This window comes from Coregonus lavaretus, assembly GCF_964263955.1.
Source record: "Coregonus lavaretus genome assembly, chromosome: 7".
NCBI classification, from domain to species: domain Eukaryota; kingdom Metazoa; phylum Chordata; class Actinopteri; order Salmoniformes; family Salmonidae; genus Coregonus; species Coregonus lavaretus.
Window position 1 is genome coordinate 15,667,676 of NC_139994.1, and position 20,446 is coordinate 15,688,121.

The 20,446-nt window shown below is 42.1% G+C and overlaps 3 protein-coding genes across 3 annotated transcripts; 2 read left to right on the plus strand and 1 right to left on the minus strand.

The window, feature by feature from the left end:
- Nucleotides 1-663: 663 nt before the first annotated feature.
- LOC311131957 (iroquois-class homeodomain protein irx-4-B-like) lies at nucleotides 664-5,432 on the plus strand (the record flags this gene model as incomplete). The annotated part of the gene is made up of 6 exons (XM_084165081.1): nucleotides 664-720; nucleotides 938-1,186; nucleotides 1,444-1,553; nucleotides 1,882-2,044; nucleotides 4,481-4,649; nucleotides 4,768-5,432. 6 exons carry the CDS (start codon nucleotides 664-666, stop codon nucleotides 5,430-5,432), a joined length of 1,413 nt encoding a protein of 470 aa, XP_084021207.1.
- Nucleotides 5,433-13,820: 8,388 nt separating this feature from the next.
- On the minus strand, nucleotides 13,821-15,275 carry LOC311131965 (NADH dehydrogenase [ubiquinone] iron-sulfur protein 6, mitochondrial-like). The gene is made up of 4 exons (XM_084165092.1): nucleotides 15,116-15,275; nucleotides 14,574-14,627; nucleotides 14,225-14,347; nucleotides 13,821-13,992 (listed from the first exon to the last, which is right to left on the minus strand). Exons 1-4 carry the CDS (start codon nucleotides 15,236-15,238, stop codon nucleotides 13,924-13,926), a joined length of 369 nt encoding a protein of 122 aa, XP_084021218.1. The 5' UTR covers nucleotides 15,239-15,275; the 3' UTR covers nucleotides 13,821-13,923.
- Nucleotides 15,276-15,556: 281 nt separating this feature from the next.
- mrpl36 (mitochondrial ribosomal protein L36) lies at nucleotides 15,557-16,631 on the plus strand. The gene is made up of 2 exons (XM_084165089.1): nucleotides 15,557-15,665; nucleotides 16,119-16,631. Exon 2 carries the CDS (start codon nucleotides 16,137-16,139, stop codon nucleotides 16,521-16,523), a length of 387 nt encoding a protein of 128 aa, XP_084021215.1. The 5' UTR covers nucleotides 15,557-15,665; nucleotides 16,119-16,136; the 3' UTR covers nucleotides 16,524-16,631.
- The last annotated feature ends 3,815 nt before the right edge of the window (nucleotides 16,632-20,446 follow it).

The window sequence follows — 20,446 nt, forward strand, 5'->3', positions numbered from 1 at the left end:
TTCTACATGAAAGCGGCTAAATCGAAGGTCCTAAACTGAATATAAGTTCCTGAAGGAGAGGACCCGTAGGGTGCCTGCGGGAGTCCATGTGACGTCAGTGAGACAGGCGCGTTAAAAGCAGAGAGCGCATCAGGAGTGGCATGGTTGGTTTGTGGATGATAGATCACAACATCACTACCGCTTTGGACTGCAAATGATGCGTTTCACCGCGTCAGATTGACTGGACAGTAAACATATTCATTAATTCAGCGAGTCACCAACTGTCAACCGACTTGGACACCTAAGTCATCCCCCAAAAAACATCCCAAGGACATTATTGGGAATTGGGGGGAAAGGACATTACCCTAGCTGATGTTTCCCAAATACCTCGATAGAAGAGCTGAAGAAGAGCTGAAGCAGACTTCATTACAAACCCAATCTTGAGTGCCGGCACTTTACCCGGGGTGGAAAGAAGTGCGTTTCGGTTTTGGTTTGATTTGGTGAAAGTGACCTTTACTCACAGATCTAGGACACGCATAACCTCTCCAGATCCCACCTTCGAAGGGGAATTGCAAAAGTGACCTTAGATCAACGTCTAGGAGCTACTTAATCCTGATGCACGGATGAGTGACAGTTGGACATTGGGCTCGTGCTCGATCCTTTGAAGTTTGACGACATTCACTGATGTTTGATATCATGGCTTACCCGCAGCTAGGATACCCCTACTCACCTTCACACCAGGTAAGGCTTCTCTCACTAGAAGAAACAAGTGTGGTGAAGGAAAACATTTTTTGTCTCTGTTACTATAGTGTCTTCGGGTTTGCACATAAATCATATAGCCAACTTTTTGTTTGCTTGACAAAATAACTAATTTATTGATAGCCTTTTTCGTTTTGTGCTCACGCATTGCGTATTGGTTATATTCTTCCTGAAGAATCTATTCTTGTATTCGCGCCAGTTCCTCATGAGCACAAGCTCTCTGGCCAACTGCCTCGAGCCTGGCGGAAGGTCTCTCCTGGACTCCGGTGTGATGCCTCCCTCTCCCCAGCCTCTCCGGTGCCCGGTGTACGAGAGCAGGCTGCTCGGCTCCCCGGGCCAGGAGCTACCAACCCCGGCTATAGGTCTGGGTGTGTACGGAGCTGCCTATGGAAAGAGCCAGGGCTACTATGGCACCTGTGGAGGCGACGCAACAGCTCTATATGCCAGGGTAGGTACTTTTCTATATTGACTTCCCTTTTTTTTCTATCTTTCTTCTTGTTTCACTTAATTCGTAATGTCAGCGGAAATAAAAAGGCCAAACATTTGCCCAATTCGTGCGTACTGGACTGATCCATATCTTTGGTGGGCAACGTAGCCTAAACAAAACTATTTTTGACAGTCAGGTTTTGAAAGATTTTTGTCAAGTTTTCTCAATCACAATGAACGAATAATTAATAATAAACTATTTTGATTTCATATTTGCAGGGAACATTGGAGTCCAAAGATGGAGCGTCTGTGCATGTGGGGGCCTCTCAAACCCCTGCTTACTATCCGTACGATTACGCATTTGGGCAGTATCCATATGACCGATATGGGTATGTCTACTAAACATGTTATATGTTTCTAAATAACTTATAATTCTGTTAGAAAACATTTCAATATTATCAAAACGTGAGAAATAGGGATAACGCATGCGTAATTGATGCATAAAAGAGTTACATTTAAGAACGCATATCTCTTGCACAATGTAATAAGTCAAACCCCTTATAGTTCCAAGTACAAGGAGGAAAAAGTACAATATTTGAAAACTCCAGCACATCTTAGATCCAATAAACATAGTGTTGAAAATACAAGATTTGGAAGAGTTTCTCTTTCAAATAAACCCCTATTCTGACACCCCTCCCCTCTCCTCCCTTCTACCAGGTATGGGTCATCAGTGGACAGTGCAGCGGCCAGGAGGAAGAACGCTACCAGGGAGACCACTAGCACTCTGAAGGCCTGGCTGCAGGAGCACCAGAAGAACCCGTACCCCACCAAAGGAGAGAAGATCATGCTGGCCATCATCACCAAAATGACACTCACACAGGTAACAACTGGCTCAGTGTTTGGAGACTGAATATGTTAGTTGGAGCTCTACTGAACTTATCATGCATTCCAGTACAGGTCTGATCGAAGAGCACTACGTACTCGTTAATCACAGTGCTCCTCACTTTTTGAGGAGCACTACACTGTAAAGGGGTTGCAGTGAATTTGACAGTAACTTACAGGCAGCTCAGTGGCAAGTAAAATTATATATTTCATTTTATAAACTGGGTGGTTCGAGCCCTGAATGCTGATTGGCTGAAAGCCGTGGTATATCTGACTGTATCCATGGGTATGACAAAAAAATACTTTAAACTGTTCTAATTACGTTGGTTACCAGCTTATAATAGTAATAAGGCACATCGGGGGTTTGTGGTATATGGCCAATATGCCACAGCTAACGGCTGTATCCAGGCACTCAGAGTTGCGTCGTGTATAAGATTAGCCATTAGCCATGGTATATTGGTCATATACCACACTCCTTCTGGCCTTATTTCTTAATTACAGCACTCCAGGGGTAGACAACCCTGTTCCTGGAATGCCACAGGTACTGCAGGATTTTGTTACAACTAGGCACCACACCTGGCCAACTGAGCTAATTGATCAGTGATTGCCTAAATTCCACACAACTGGTTTTCCAGGTCGGTTAAATCCAAAACATGAAGTGCCCGTGGCACTCCAGGACCAGGGATGCCTATCCCTGCAGTACACCTGCTGTAATATAAATACGGTATCAAAGCAAGTACTGTATAATGACACACGTAGTACAATACTGTAAAATTGACTGTATTATACTTTTAAAAATAAATAAGTAAAGGCTACCATAATCGGAATGAATGAATGAATGGATGACCGAATGAAATTCATTGAGGGGAGGGGTTTGTATTTCACAGTATTTTACTGTAATTACAAGGGATTGGTGCAAGCAGGTTGGCTGCTTCGTAAAGTGTTTACACATTACAGCATATTAATGAATATTTGGTGTTTTATATCATTTGCACTTCTAGAGGTCTTAAAAAATGCTTCCAAAATGTCAGCGACTACAAGGCAAAACAGACCAAAAGGACATGTCAAAATGCTAAATCATTTAAGGTTTAAGACTTGCTGCCACTCCAATCTGTCCCCTATACATTTTTAATTGATGAGGCACTATATCCACATACGAGTTAAATTGGTACAGCGTTCTCACTCACGGGTGCAACCAGAGCTCCCGGAAAACGTGTGGTGAGACAGCATTTCCCCCAGTACTTTATAATCTGATGTGGCCACTTTCAAAGCAGCAGTACAGACCGGGCCAGTAACTTCTCAGTGCTTTTTTGTATTCCAGTTCAACATTTACCTGCTCTGTCGCCGTCTACCATTGAAAACCATTGAAGACTACACTCAGAAAAGTCTTGCTATTTGTACGCTCCATCAAGTCACAACTTCTCGAGCACTACAGAAGTTGATAGCTAAATTCACACAGCACATACGAGCTGTCTTCAGGAAAAAGAAGCGCCCATCAATCTACTTGCTGAGCTTATTTATTTTAGGGAAAGTAATTTACAAAAGTAAACCTTCAATAGTTAACATACTAGCAATATGCTGGCTACTATCGATAGTCTGCAAAGAGAAAGCTACAAAATACACTTCAGCATTTCTCTTTGCAAGCCTACTGTAGCCAGTTAGATATTTCTTTTGGAACACAATTGTCTTAAAGGGGCCGCATCCTATTTTGAGATGTAAAAAAAACGTATCAAAATAATATACTTTAGAAACATAAAGTAATGCAAAAATTAATGACTTACATTGCTAAATTATATTAAACAACTTTTTAATACATATCATAATAACCAAATATAGGCTATTAATAGCTGCATATAGAGAGAAAGCATGGCAACCTAGGCCACATCACTTTTGAACCTGTGGTGCAGCCTCTGGGTGCAACAAATATTGCCTCTTACAAGGCACACCTCAAAATATGTTAATGAGACAGAAACAACAATACCATGCACCCGCTAGTGGTCAAAAGGTTTTTGGAGCTCCAAAGATATGGTACGGTACTGTATTCTGTGGGGTGGAATTTCAGTACCATTCGAAATACAACAATTCTTTCCCCGCCCACAACATTTTCCCACAATGCACCATAATTTACAATATGCTAGAGTATTTTACTTTTGATAATACCCCAAATTACCGTATAATTTACAGTTTTCCGTTAGTGTCGGCACTGGTTAATCACAGAAAAAGATTACATCCCACAGAAATGTATTCTGCTTTATCCTAAACCCTCCAAAATACATAATTACAAACACAGGTTGAAGAGGTTGGAGCAGAGAGCAGCCATACTGCAGTGCCCCTGGAGCATTTTTAGGGGTTAAGTGCCTTGCTCAAGGCCACAAAGGCCGGCTTGGGAATTTATCAAATATCTAATAATTTCTTAATGCGTTTGTTCATTCAGGTATCCACGTGGTTTGCCAATGCACGGCGGAGGCTGAAGAAGGAGAACAAAGTCACATGGTCACCACGAGCCAATAAGAGCTCTGACGAGAGGGGCTGTGATGATGACAGCGATGGTGCAGAGGGATCGCAAGAGGAGGAGCCAATCAAAAGCGAGATAGATGTTGATGGTGAGTGCATGTGTACCATAGATTTAAAATGGCGTCCCATTCATTTAGATGGAAGTTGCTTTCTATCAGGCTGTCAAGTTTATGATTGTTAAAACATCTATGCATTTTTTCATTGAAGATTCTGTAACAGGGAGGTGTGTGGACCTACAACAAAGTGATCTGGAGGATTTTGATCTGCTAGAGTCGGATGGTTCTGACTGCGACCCTAAACACCAGTTTCACACCAAGGACACCCCAGTACACACACCACCGGACCACCGCCACCACCCCAAAGACCCTTCCACCAGCCCACTCAGACATACCACAGACACATCCCGACACGGGAATGAGCGGTTGTCACTCTCAGCAGACTGCCCCAAACACACACCAGACCATGACCGAACAACCAACTTATTCTACACTCAACAGGACCTGCGAAGTACAGAGAGCAGTAAACCTAAAATCTGGTCCATCGCACAAACTGCTGCTATCCAACCTGAATTCCCTGCATGCATGCACACAGCCACCCCCAGCGAGACTCTCTCCCCAGGGGGGTATCCAACTGAAGTACCCCACCTGAAGGTGGGGGCGGCTGGGCAGCAGGACTCGCCGGTGGCTACCCTCAGAGATTGGGTGGACGGGGTCTTCCATGACCCACTGTTCAGACAGAGTTCCTTTAACCCTGTGTTGTCCAAGCCAGCCATGGACAGGGCATGGATTGGGTTAAATAGACAGGTGATGGAAGGCAGAACTCTGGGACAACATTCTATTGAACATGTTACCTCGTCTTTGCAGCATGTATAGACTTCATTACCGAGACTTACAGAGACTGCTGTAGAAAGGTATATGAACTCCTTATGATGGCAAATGCTTCCATGCCTTTTTTTGTTTTAGAAAAGCGTCAATACATCGACGTAGGCTACATCAGTGTCAGTAAATATGTTTTGCATAAACTTAAAATTCTTACTACTTTCAGTTTAAAACACAGTTGTAAATTAGTGGAAAAGAGGGATTCAATCCCTTTGGACATAGAAAAGCAATGTAGTAGCCTACTCATTCTCCAGGTAAAATGATCCCTCACATTCAACAGATTAGAAAGTGCTGGATGGTTTAATCACAGAAACACTGAAAATATGTTGTTTTATGATGTTGGATGTGGGGACAGAGTATCACATGTAAGCCGTTGATTGGTATTCCTACAGCACGGTAGGAATACCTTAGGGGGAGTAGCCTACTGACCTAAACCGTTTACAGACCTTTTATAATAACCAGATGCATGAGAGCACCATTTTTTCTCTTAAACGAAATAAAGCATACTATATGTTTAGCTTATTATCACACTATTTCACACATGTATACATGTTCTTGCACTAAAGTCCGATTGCAGTTATTGAGTCACGGAAATAAACAATCGTTTTTTGCAGAATTATGTTCTCTCTGTTGCGTCTGTTTGCTCCTTGCGTTCGCTCTCCATGGTGCTGGAATTGTGCGGCTAAATCACATGAAAATGTATCATAGCCTACTAATGAAATATACATCGGTTTATTTTACATTTTTTATTGAACTTTCAATTTCCTCCAAGACGGAATATGTTGCACATATAGTTCCTCAATGAATGCACCTTGGAGTGCGAGATATACTGTAGTAGGCTATTTTTCCCTGTGTGTGTGTGTGTGTGTGTGTGTGTGTGTGTGTGTGTGTGTGTGTGTGTGTGTGTGTGTGTGTGTGTGTGTGTGTGTGTGTGTGTGTGTGTGTGTGTTTGTAAAAGGGGGCAAGCTGGGCATCCTTGAGCCGTGACTAATTCCAACACACAGAGGACGGGGCTGCTAAATTGTTAAATCGATGCCACTTCCACCGCGGGCCCAGATATAGCAGCAATCAGTGATGCGTCTCTTTTCATTAGCCGGCTTTTGACTGCATCAACCTGGGACCATGAGCTGCGCATCCACCGCTCTCTAAACGGGTCACTCCATTATAGAATATACTCCATTAGCGAGGAGTTGAGCTGCCTAACACACTTCTTAATCTAATAGCTTTATCTCCACTGACTTCATGCAATACCTCTTCTGATTTGCCAGCTGAAGGGTTAGGAGTAGCCTAGGCCTAACATTGTAAGGAGATCCATGACATGATGCCATTCAACCAGAGGGTTGAGTGAGACTTTTCCACATTTTAAGGCTAGAAAAATAAGTGGCATGAGAGGGATCGAATGGATGAATAATATTGATACAAATGAGGTACAATTCGATCTGATAAACATCTTTAAAATATACATATATTTAGTAAAGGCCTACATCATGGACTTATTTTGGTTGTCTTTGAATCACCACACCCGTCATATCACTATCTCTTTAAAATATGCTTAATGTCGTTCCATCAACTCAAATCCTACAATATCCCCAAAACCTTTAGTTGTCAAGAACAATAAATTATTCAACATAACATCACGAATTTTAGGCTTTCTAAAATGTTCCAGAAACACTTTCTAAATAAGAGTTAAAGAACAATTATGCGGTAGGGTCCGGGATGAATAAACTACTTTTCCCTCTCTCTTCTTTTCTCCTCAGTTTTCGGTTTACGAAAGATGATGAAGTATTAAACAGAACAGAGCCGAGATCTTGCAAGGCCTTGTATGGAATTAACCATTTCAGTCTAAATAATTCAAGACGAATTCAACCGAGAATTCCATTCTTTTTCTGCTTCATAAATAAATTAGATTTAAGATGATAAATAATGACATCTGGCCCTTCCTGTAAAGTTTACTTTTTTTCTTCAGCACAATGAATGGAGACATAATATAACGAACAATCCTCTAGTCTTATTTACAGAGAGCTAGCTAAGGATTATAAAGCGGTACAATGATCTCTGAAATGATGCTCTATACACACAAAAAATAATGGCTCTAAACAGTACCAGATAGGGGTTCTTTGGCTTGTAACCACAGCGGAACCCTTTTTGGTGCTATATAGAACACTTTTTTGAAGGTTCAATAAAGAACCATGCTAATAAGGTTATACATGGAACCTGTATGGTGCTATAAAGGACCCTAAGGTTCTATAAAAAGAACAATGAAAATATATTCTATATAGCACCAAAAAAGGTTTCCGCTATGGTTACTTTTTTTATGGTTCTTGATAGAACCTTTATGGAGAATGGTTCTATAAATAACCTTTCTCAATCTGAAAGGTTATTTTTAGATCCTTTTGAAGAACCATACAGGGTTTTTATTCTCTTCAGGCATATCATATTGTTAAAATTCCATAGGTGTTATTATTGTGTTAATTGACCAGTTGAATCAAGTGAGCTACTTCTGGAACAGCTGGGGGTCCCTGGGAAGAGAATTGAGAACCACTGACTGATTAAGTCAACTGTTCTCAGTTGACACAAGGCCATAGCCTACATGAGTCTTTCACAAGACACGTAACTGGCCACAGTCATGTATAATATGTAATGGCATACAGTGCCTTCAGAAAGTATTCACTTATTCCACATTTCGTTGTGTTACAGACTGAATAAAAACATAATTCCACTTAGACATTATGGGGTATTATGTGTAGACCAGTGACACAAAAACTGAATTTAATAAATTTTAAATTCAGGCTGTAAAATGTGGAAAAAGTAGAGGTGTGTGAATACTTTCTGAAGGTACTGATAACACAACACATTAGATAAACTGGAATTACTCTCTCACTCATGGTTGCACAAAAAGAGCTGTGAGCAAACCACTCCCCAAAAGATTCTAATGAACTGCCTCCCCTATATTTTAATTTTCACAAAAAGAGCAAAGAACCCTTTTGTGAACTGTAAAGAACCATTGAAAAGCTCAAAAGGATTCTTTGAGTCATTATGGTTCCACATAGAACCATCACCCTTCCCAAAGAAGCCTTGAGGAACCCTCATTTTTTAGTGTATAGGCTATCATTCCACTTTATTAAATTGCAATTTGTGAGATGATAAACTCCCAACCCCGAATGAGAACTCTACCCCGAACCAAGATGCTCAATAATAGGCCTATATCGAAAGGTTCAAAACTAACCACCCTCAAAGTTCAGTGTGCTTATATCATCCATGCCTTTTAGCTCTGAGGTGAGAGGAGATATGAGGGAAATATATGAAGAGATGGTAGGGCAGAGGGAGAGTGGGCTTAACGGGACTGGAGTACCTGTTTACACCCTCAGCTGCTGCAGTGATACAGGGCCCCAAGTGCTGGAGAGCACTAGGCTGTCTTGCAGAGCACTGCACTGCTGAGTGGCAACTTGAAGGTTTTCTCACTGTGGGTTCAGTTCAATACTGCATGTGTTCCATGTCTCTGTCTGTCCTTTCCAGTTGAGATGTGAATCCGTTCTCCATCCTCTCTTTACCCTCCTCTGACATCCTCTGACTTTCCTTCCATTCCATTTCCCTCTCTTACCTCTACTGCTAAATTCTTCCCCCCTCTCTAATCCTTGTGCATCTCTCTCCTTCCTCTCTGTCATCTCTTCCTCTCTGTCATCTCCTCCTCTCCTCTCACCCTCTCTCCTCCACTCCCCCCCTCATCTCTCTCTCTCTCAACTTAAACCACAGAAGCAGTCTAGACACACAAACAATATATCCCACCCTGCCTCTCGTCTCTCTCACACAACACCAAGCTCTATGGGCCAGATAATGCATTAAGCCATAGTGTGTTTAATGCCCCAGTCTGGTAGAGCAGCAGAGACAGGTTGGACCTGATGTTAGCTTGTCTGTTTCACACCACTAATAAAACAGCCCCACCACAGCACACCCTGTGGGGACGCATCATGCAAACAGTCAAGCATCTGTCAAATGCCCGAGAGGTGCATGTCTTTCTTGCAATATAAAGTCTGCCTTTACATTTAGAGTTTTGTTAGTGGTGGAACCATAGGAATATAATTACTAGAACAGGCAAAGCCCCTCAGACCACAGCAATTTGACAGTTATATATGGGTGGAACTATCCACAACATTAATTGATATATTATGATCATTGTAATAGAATTGCATTCTGTCTCCCACAATAAGGTGGTAGCCCTGTTTATAGTTCACCGTCAGTCTTTTCACAATTTCTAACTCTGAAGAAGGTCTGTGTAAGCGTGTTTCTGCAGACTCCAGGAGAGGAGGAAGTTCATTTCTCTAGGCTCTAAGAAAATTATATTGATTTATCCTAAACTCTGTCTACACTTTCAGTCCAACACCTAGCCCACTCAACCCCCTCCATCACACACACACGCACCTACGGACACACGCACACAAACACTTATATAAATACACACACAAACGCACACACTATCTCCTCTCTCTCTCTCTCTCTCTCTCTCTCTCTCTCCAAGACACACACCACGGCCACACCATTCTCTCCTGTTTCCTGTCACACACACATACACTCAGGCCTTTTGAGGCTATCAGAGTGCTGAGAGCTAACTCTCTCTCTAGACTGTCACGTCACCCCCCTTAGCGGAGGTGTCTGCTTCCCCAAGCTACCCTCTCTGTCCCTGGCACTAGAACATGTCACATCGTCTCCATGGTAAAGGTCACGACGTCTGTACTCTGTTACTTCAGTTGAGTAAAAGGAAGTCCCTCCAATACACTTATCTAAGGTCAGCTATGAGTGTTATACCCTTAATGGTAAAGGTTAGGATTGAAGGATGATTAGCTGATCCTAAATCTGTGTCTACGGGCATTTTAGACCCAGAGCGACTTTAGAGAAGTGAAGGTTAGATAATTGGCTAAAGAGAGAGCAGGTTTAGCTCCTTAGTAAGGCTGGAGGCTCAGTAATGTGACATATTTTAGAGGTACAATCTTTTAATGGGGCAATTATACAGTGAGAATTGTTATTCTATGTTGAGGAGAATACAGTGATTATAGTGTGTGTGTGTGTGTGTGTGTGTGTGTGTGTGTGTGTGTGTGTGCGCTCACAGAGGAAATTCAGTGGTATTTATCCTCCTCATCTTCTGCATAGAGGAATCTATTGGAGATTTTTACTGAGTTGCTCTTCTCACACAACACATCTGCTTTTACTTCCCTTTGTTTGCATAAGAAACAACAGAACTTATTCTTAAAAAGGACACAATATTACATAAAAGATGGATGGAAGAATTGCTGTGCAAATCATAATACTTCAATAACATTTCGATGCGTTTTCTATTCCTGTAAAAAAGTGATTTGACAGCATGCACTCATCCTAGATAATGAATATAAGCTCAATTGCACATCGGACTAAAATCAGTTTGAATCTGAAGAGTCTGATGACAGTCTTAAATTATACCTACAGTTTCCTCTCAGCATTGCATCTCTATATCTATTAGGTGGTCCGGGTATTTTAGAGGGATGAATAATTGAAAAAGGTGCTGTTTTATTCAACACAATTCATATGCTCAGTTTCATCTGAAGATTTTGCTCAGAGCAATGCCCCAACCAGCCAAGAGCCTGCAACCTATACACACACACACACACACACCTCTTAACCAACCGGTGTGTCTCACTAAAACCTCCACGCCTTTCAAACTCTCAACTACCTACCCTGACTGAACATCCTTTCTAACAATGGTCTCGTCTTCTCTCTTTCAATCACCCATCCCTGGTCTGACTATGAATGAGTCTTACCCTCTTACCATCGCATCAAACCTTCTCTTCCCGTGTCACCAGGACCAATTATATCAGCTTGGATGCTTTCCTTCCAACCTGAACGCCATGGTGTGGAAAACGTTGTTCCAATGGCTGCCTGCATCGCTACCCCGGGACAGGACAGGCTAGCTCTAGCGCTGTCTGTATCTGTAGCCCAGCCCTACTACACCCTGCCTGGGCCAATTTGGCATGCAGGTCTATGGAGAATAAGGCTGCTGAAATATATATATGATCTTCTTCAAACATGTATTGTTCCGCGCGGCTGTTCCCTATCAGACTGGAGCTCCCCTGACATCTTCCAGGGGTGGCAGAGCGCAGCGTGGGGAGTGGGAGAGGGGGGGAGGGTATGTGTAAGGGGGGAGTGGGAGTGGAAGGGTGGATGAATGCAGGATGAGTCCTATAAGGATCTCCCTGGTCCCTGCGAAGAGGGCCTATAGGAAAAAACTGAGGATGGATCAACATTTTAGTTACTCCACAATACTAACATAAATGACAGAGTGAAAAGAAAGAAGCCTGTACATAATAAAAATATTCCAAAACATGCATCCTGTTAATGCAAAACATGTGGCAAAGAAATTAACTTTTTGTCCTTGTGATGATTGTCCTATGATCTCCGTCATATAATCTAAAGACATGCCTTATATTAATAATCAGACATTGCAAACAGTTAATGGTTTATGATAAGCATATGTATTTATTAATGGTATAATGTGGGGTTAGCGATATCCTTTTTGTAAATTATTACCTGGTATTTCCTCATTGATTGTAGAGTTATCTGTTAATTTCCTGGTTAAATAATCGTCAGGCAATGGGATGCGTTCAAGAGCGCATGGTTTATTCAGTGTACAGTATAGTGGAAGTTTCTTATCCCCGGGTGGACCTACATGTTCATATCCCAGATTGTATTTATGCTAAAAGCATGGTTGCACCGTTATTGATATATGTGCTTAAGGTTATTCATGTGTGTGTAGCATTTGAAGACATTTAGATCTTAATTCATGCAGTTTAATGTTAATTAAACAGGATTTGAAAGGGCTTCTTCCCAGTGGTCAAATGCATGATGTGTATTGGTATTTGAACCCTGTCATTTCTGTTTGAGAGACAGACAGGGTAAGGATGGCATGCTGCTAGGTTAACAGACAATTATTGAGCCTGGTTTTTCTTTTGAGTTCATTAGGTCTCTTGTTGTTCATCGTCCTGTTTGTTTTTGTAAATACTTGTACAGTCGCTGGCTATATTAATTCTTCACCTGCTAATAAAAAGCATCACTTTGGCAAGAAAACCCACATTTTCCTCGTATGCCTCCACACTGTTCCAATCCAACCGCATGGTCAACCTCACAGTCCTGAATACAAAGTGTTATGTTTAGGGCAAATCCAAAATTATTATGGAGTATCACTCTCCATATTTTCAAGCATAGTGGTGGCTGCATCATGTTATGGGTATGCTTGTAATCGTTAAGGACAGGAGTTTTTCAGGATAAAAAAAGAAACAGAATGGAGCTAAGTACAGGCAAATTCCTAGAGGAAAACCGGGTCCAGTCTGCTTTCCACAAGACCCTGGGAGATTAATTCACCTTTCAGCAGGACAATAACCTTAAACATAAGGCTAAATCTACACTGGAGTTGCTTACCAAGAAGACAGTGAAAGTATCTGAGCGGCCGAGTCACAGTTTTGACTTAAATCTGCTTGGAAATCCATGGCAAGACCTGAAAATGGTTATCTAGCAATGATCAACAACCAATGACAGAGCTTGAAGAATTGTGAAAAGTATAACGGGCAAATGTTGCTCAATCCAGGCGTGGAAAGGTCTTATACACTTACCCAGAAAGACTCACAGCTGTAATCGCTGCCAAAGGTGATTCTAACATGTATTGACTCAGGGGCTTGAATACTTATCTAATCAAGATATGTTTTATTTTTCCTATTTATTTTTTTAGTTAGAATTTTTCCTCCACTTTGACCGCGTATTTTGTGTAGATCATTGACAAAAAAATTACAATTAAATCCCTTTTAATCCAACTTTGTAACACAGCAAAATTTGTAAAAGGTCAATGGGTGTGAATACTTTCTGAAGGCACTGTATGTCTAAAGAAAAATGATTAAGATACCAGCACTGGAAGTGGCACTTGCACAGAATAACTATTGAATAAGCCATTGGGTTATTGCCACATACACAATAACTGTTTAATGCCTTGTCAAAACTAACCACATCACAGCTTCTACAGTAACCACAACACTCTGTCTGTCCTGCACGTTGTTGTTTCACTGAATCATTTACTATTGCATGAACACTTTTGACAAGTCAGCCAATGCTGCCCTCTGGCAGTGAGATAGGGAACTGTAAGATGGAATAGTTACCCGAATATTTTTCTGCAGGGTCCAGAAATACAACTCATTGCAATCACTTGAGGAATATATGCAATGCATTTTAAACCAAGCCATCTAGAAAGAGTATTGTGGCATTTATTAGTCTCTCGTGGGAGCCTTGATTTGGGTCTGAGTGCCAAGACTAAGATGAAGCTCCATATGCATATACCCCCACTCATAGGAACTGATACAGACTGAGGAGAAAAGTAGATATAATTTATTAACCAGAATGACAGACTACAGAGAGAGAGAGAGAGAGAGAGAGAGAGAGAGAGAGAGAGAGAGAGAGGGACTGAGAAAGAGTCTCAATGATGATGGGTCTGCTTGAACTGCAGTCCACAGTAGCCACATGTTCCCACTTTAGTTTCTTTATCCTGGAGAAACACAGACAGAAGACAGACATTAGCACATTGGAACGCCACATCAAATACACCAATTCACTGTGTAGCGTGAAGCTAAATTGGACATGAGCGCAAATTGAACTGAAATTTAATACGGGATCGGCACTCATGCTTGTAATGTAGTCATAGCTTATATGAGTTCTGACTTTGACACCACTAACTAGTGTACATTATAGGGACATGTACACTACAGAGACGTCATTACCAGGTTGATGTAGACTTTTGGGTGGCCCAGTGCTCCTCCACCCCCGTCACATGACACCACTCTGGCCTCGATGCCACTGACTGGCTCTTCAGCCACCAGCTTGATGGCAAAGTTCTTGTTCACCTGGAAACACACAGCACAAACAGAACCATCAGTAGCTTACACTCTGTATTGTAGTCCAAATTCCCTCTCTGCGGACTACTAAATATGCATTGTAAATCTATCAATGCCCACGTTGCTGAGCTATGTAAAGAGGCTTTAGGCCTTATTTCAACAGGTAGTCATAGGATTCAACTTCTACATTGAAGTCCCATGGCGACTATGGCCCTTTCATACAATGTAGTTTTACCTCTTTCTGTCGGCCTACGAACCTGGCCCGCCTGGGATCATTTTCATCATACACCTGAAACAACATGCAGACACTGTTTTGGAACATAACTATTACAATCAGATATAGCTGATCACATTTTACACATACATTACATGATCACAGTAAAGTTATCACAACCATCAATAAAATAGCTTACAGTTCTATGCCAACTCTGACACTCCACCTAGTTAACTAAAGTGTCATCTGCCTTTGCTCTGACTAGCTTGTATCTTGACAGAAGTGGCAATGGCTACTGACTGTGAATAAACGCCTAACTACCCCAGTAGTGGGTGAGCAGCTAGCTAGCTAGCTAACTAAATTAAATAGCTAAACTAAATAGCTGGTGACCACAACTTAAAGCTGGATCAACGGTCAAATCTTAATTGACAACACCAACATCTGACACTATTACCAAACGTTAGCTAGTAGTGGTGCAAGTGAGTGTCGTTAGCTTGGTAACTAGCGAGTAACTACATCTTTTCGGGGAAACCAACAAACACAACGGAACGTTTGAGCCTTACCTGTCCGGTGTGGGTAATTTGCTCTCCAGTGGTCGACACTTCTACACTGTAGCGCTGTAGAGGTGATACAAGCACCTTAGCATTTCTACTGAAGGACAGAATCCGATGCACAGCGGCAGCCATGTTTACAATGGACTCTATACCCAAGATGGTTTGCAAAGATGAGGGAGCTTCTCCGACCTCCAAAGACGTCCGCCTGGTCCTAGTGCTGTGAAGTCATAAAATATTCACGAATCGTTTGCAACCAACGGTAACACAATTATCATATTAAGGAGTGGATCATTTTTAATACTTTGTAGTTGATCAATTCTGCAACGCGTTACAGTTTAAATGAAAGCGAGAAATTGTGTTTAGCGGGCACAGAAACTCCTAACTTCGTGCTTTAGGACCCAGCGCACGCGCTGTGACTTTTCTCAAAGTCATTTACGTCACAGCCAGGAAGCAGCGATAGCTCCGTGCGAGAATAATCCTTCTTCGGCAGTGTTGTTTTGATTAAACGGTACATTTCAGGAGTTTATTCCCAGTTCTAACCCGTTCTTATAGCTGAAAGGTTGGTGCATATTATGTTACATTCATAAAGTTATTCTGATCAAGTACTGGTACTTTGCATTTGCCTAATCGGGCAGTAGAAAGATGATCGCGTCTGGCCTTGAGAATCGAGCATGCTGCATGCACTGTATAGCCAGCTAGAATCTGCAATATATATATATAAAATGAATATTATCCAGGATAAGCAAAACATAATAGACACTGCACATTATATTTCTATCTGCATTGCTTTGATTGCCTGTTCTTCTTCAATACCACTAGTAGCTGAAAGGACTGGATAGGTTTCCACCATATTGCTTTCACCTGTCATGTTCTGTCAGATCAGTGATAATGGAGGAATGGAAAGGACACAGTCTGAGGAACCACAACTCAAAGCAAGAGAAAACTATTGAGATACGTCCTACAAAATAAATAAATATATATATACATATGTTCTCTCTCTCTCTCTCTCTAGGCAGGTGTTGGTGACACCATGGCTCCACTCCTGTTGAACCACCTCGTCAGCTCCCTAACCCGCCATCTAACCCAGATGACCCGGATCACCCTCAGCCGAACCTACCCAATCACCACCACCACCATCTCCCGATGCCTCTCCTCCCTCACATCCTACCCAGTCAGAGTGCTCCTGATGCCAGGTAGACCCATCCAGCCCTTGGCCTTCTCACCTGGATCTTCTTCCCAGGGTCGGGTCGCCCTCCAGGGCCAGTGTCAGCACCTGGCCTGCCTCCAGCCCGCTGTAGGGATGAAAACCAAGAGCGCTCTGAAACGCCGGTGTAAAGACTGCTTCTTTGTGGTGCGGCGGGGACGTCTGTTTGTGTTCTGTAAGGCTCATCCCAGACACAAGCAGAGGCAGGGATGAGGGGGTGAAGAGGAGCAGGGGTTGTGACGATGATTTGTGTATGGTCCTGTCAGTTGTTTGTTACTTTAACTGTATTGCCACATTAAAGTGTTTGACTGATTGACAGATTGACCTTTTCCTATCCCTGTCTCTTTCACCTCTCCCACCACCACCTCCCTGTCTTCTCTCTTTCTCAACACGTCCTCTTCTGCCCTTCTGTTATACCTTTGAAAACTACACAGTGGACAAGAACCTATTCTGATACACGTACAGCTGGCTAAGTGAAAACTGGCAGCCTAAATGCACTATTGCCTGCCTCCATGGAGAACATTTTGCTACTATGACAGCTAACTACTCTGCTAATAGTCTCTAAGAGCTAATGCACCCATTCATCATTTAGAGACTAAATGATGCTGATCCAATAGAGAGCCATTTGGTCTCCTGAATTTCACTGATGTGATATGAGGAATCAGGAGTAGTTCTCTATTGGCCTTGTTCCAATCATCATCCATAGCTAGGAGACAGTGTGAGGGAAGCAATAGGCTAGAGTGACCAGTGGTGTATTCATTACGCCGATTCTGTTACAAAACGTTTATTGAACGGAACGAAACAGGAATGGACCTACCAGAATTTGTCCAATAGAAACTCTTGTTTTACTATGTTTGCTTCCGTTTGGTTCTTAAATGAATACAACTCAGTAAATGTATTTGTATATCCACTGTTCAAGTACTGTCTATCACCACACTATGGCACCAAAACCTCATAGCTCACAGAGCCCTAGAAAATCATGCCATAAATATCCTCATACAATATGCATCAAGGACACACACTATCCTCTGCCCTCTTCTCCAAGGTTATGCCCTTTCAATAAGGATCTAAAGGTTCTATAGATCTTAATAATTGGGAGAACAACTATCTACCAAGTTTTTGGTTGCCATGGAGGTCATTAGGAAGATCAAATACCCTAATTGGCCTATTGCTTTTCTCTCCGCTCCAATCATTTCTATTCCTGGACTCAATGTAATTATTTAACTACTCACTGCTTTTTGTGAGATATATTAAAACCACCTGTAACCATGCTGGCATGTAATTTAGAGTCAAGCAATTATCCAACATATAGCCTACATTTGAAAGTGGAAGAAAGCTTCTCATTTTGACTAATTGCAGTAGTGAGACGTTTAGCCACGTACTGTATTATCTATGCCAGGGATGGGAAACTGGTGGCCCCCATTTTGTAGGGCCGCGGACCAATTAAATAAATATATATATACAGTTGAAGTCGGATGTTTACATACACTTAGGTTGGAGGCATTAAAACTCATTTTTCAACCACTCCACACATTTTAGTTATTTAGCAGACGCTCTTATCCAGAGCGACTTACAGGAGCAATTAGGGTTAAGTGCCTTGCTCAAGGGCACATCGACAGATTTTTCACCTAGTTGGCTCGGGGATTAGAACCAGCGACCTTTCGGTTACTGGCACAACGCTCTTAACCACTAAGCTACCTGCCGCCCACACATTTCTTGATAACAAACTATAGTTTTGGCAAGTCGGTTAGGACATTACTTTGTGCATGACACAAGTAATTTTCCTAACAATTGTTTACAGACAGATTATTTCACTTATAATTCACTGTATCACAATTCCAGTGGGTCAGAAGTTTACATACACTAAATTGACAGTGCCTTTAAACAGCTTGGAAAATTCCAGAAAATGATGTCATGGCTTTAGAAGCTTCTAATAGGCTAATTGACATAATTTGAGTCAATTGGAGGTGTACCTGTGGATGTATTTCAAGGCCTACCTTCAAACTCAGTGCCTCTTTGCTTGACATCATGGGAAAATTAAAAGAAATCAGCCAAGACCTCAGACATTTTTTTTTGTAGACCTCCACAAGTCTGGTTCATCCTTGGGAGCAATTTCCAAACGCCTGAAGGTACCACGTTCATCTGTACAAACAATAGTACGCAAGTATAAACACCATGGGACCACGCAGCCGTCATACCACTCAGGAAGGAGACGCGTTCTGTCTCCTAGAGATGAACGTACTTTGGTGCGAAAAGTGCAAATAAATCCCAGAACAACAGCAAAGGACCTTGTGAAGATGCTGGAGGAAACAGGGACAAAAGTATCTACAGTGGGGGAAAAAAGTATTTAGTCAGCCACCAATTGTGCAAGTTCTCCCACTTAAAAAGATGAGAGAGGCCTGTAATTTTCATCATAGGTACACGTCAACTATGACAGACAAATTGAGATTTTTTTTTACAGAAAATCACATTGTAGGATTTTTAATGAATTTATTTGCAAATTATGGTGGAAAATAAGTATTTGGTCACCTACAAACAAGCAAGATTTCTGGCTCTCACAGACCTGTAACTTCTTCTTTAAGAGGCTCCTCTGTCCTCCACTCGTTACCTGTATTAATGGCACCTGTTTGAACTTGTTATCAGTATAAAAGACACCTGTCCACAACCTCAAACAGTCACACTCCAAACTCCACTATGGCCAAGACCAAAGAGCTGTCAAAGGACACCAGAAACAAAATGGTAGACCTGCACCAGGCTGGGAAGACTGAATCTGCAATAGGTAAGCAGCTTGGTTTGAAGAAATCAACTGTGGGAGCAATTATTAGGAAATGGAAGACATACAAGACCACTGATAATCTCCCTCGATCTGGGGCTCCACGCAAGATCTCACCCCGTGGGGTCAAAATGATCACAAGAACGGTGAGCAAAAATCCCAGAACCACACCTAGTGAATGACCTGCAGAGAGCTGGGACCAAAGTAACAAAGCCTACCATCAGTAACACACTACGCCGCCAGGGACTCAAATCCTGCAGTGCCAGACGTGTCCCCCTGCTTAAGCCAGTACATGTCCAGGCCCGTCTGAAGTTTGCTAGAGTACATTTGGATGATCCAGAAGAGGATTGGGAGAATGTCATATGGTCAGATGAAACCAAAATAGAACTTTTTGGTAAAAACTCAACTCGTCGTGTTTGGAGGACAAAGAATGCTGAGTTGCATCCAAAGAACACCATACCTACTGTGAAGCATGGGAGTGGAAACATCATGCTTTGGGGCTGTTTTTCTGCAAAGGGACCAGGACGACTGATCCGTGTAAAGGAAAGAATGAATGGGGCCATGTATCGTGAGATTTTGAGTGAAAACCTCCTTCCATCAGCAAGGACATTGAAGATGAAACGTGGCTGGGTCTTTCAGCATGACAATGATCCCAAACACACCGCCCGGGCAACGAAGGAGTGGCTTCGTAAGAAGCATTTCAAGGTCCTGGAGTGGCCTAGCCAGTCTCCAGATCTCAACCCCATAGAAAATCTTTGGAGGGAGTTGAAAGTCTGTGTTGCCCAGCGACAGCCCCAAAACATCACTGCTCTAGAGGAGATCTGCATGCAGGAATGGGCCAAAATACCAGCAACAGTGTGTGAAAACCTTGTGAAGACTTACAGAAAACGTTTGACCTGTGTCATTGCCAACAAAGGGTATATAACAAAGTATTGAGAAACTTTTGTTATTGACCAAATACTTATTTTCCACCATAATTTGCAAATAAATTCATTAAAAATCCTACAATGTGATTTTCTGGATTTTTTTCTCATTTTGTCTGTCATAGTTGACGTGTACCTATGATGGAAATTACAGGCCTCTCTCATCTTTTATGTGGGAGAACTTGCACAATTGGTGGCTGACTAAATACTTTTTTCCCCCACTGTATATCCACAGTAAAACGAGTCCTATATCGACATAACCTGAAAGGCCGCTCAGCAAGGAAGAAGCCACTGCTCCAAAACCGCCATAAAAAAGCCAGACTACGGTTTGCAACTGCACATGGGGACAAAGATTGTACTTTCTGGAGAAATGTCCTTTGGTCTGATGAACAAAAATAGAAAAAAATAGAACTGTTTGGCCATAATGTCCATCGTTATGT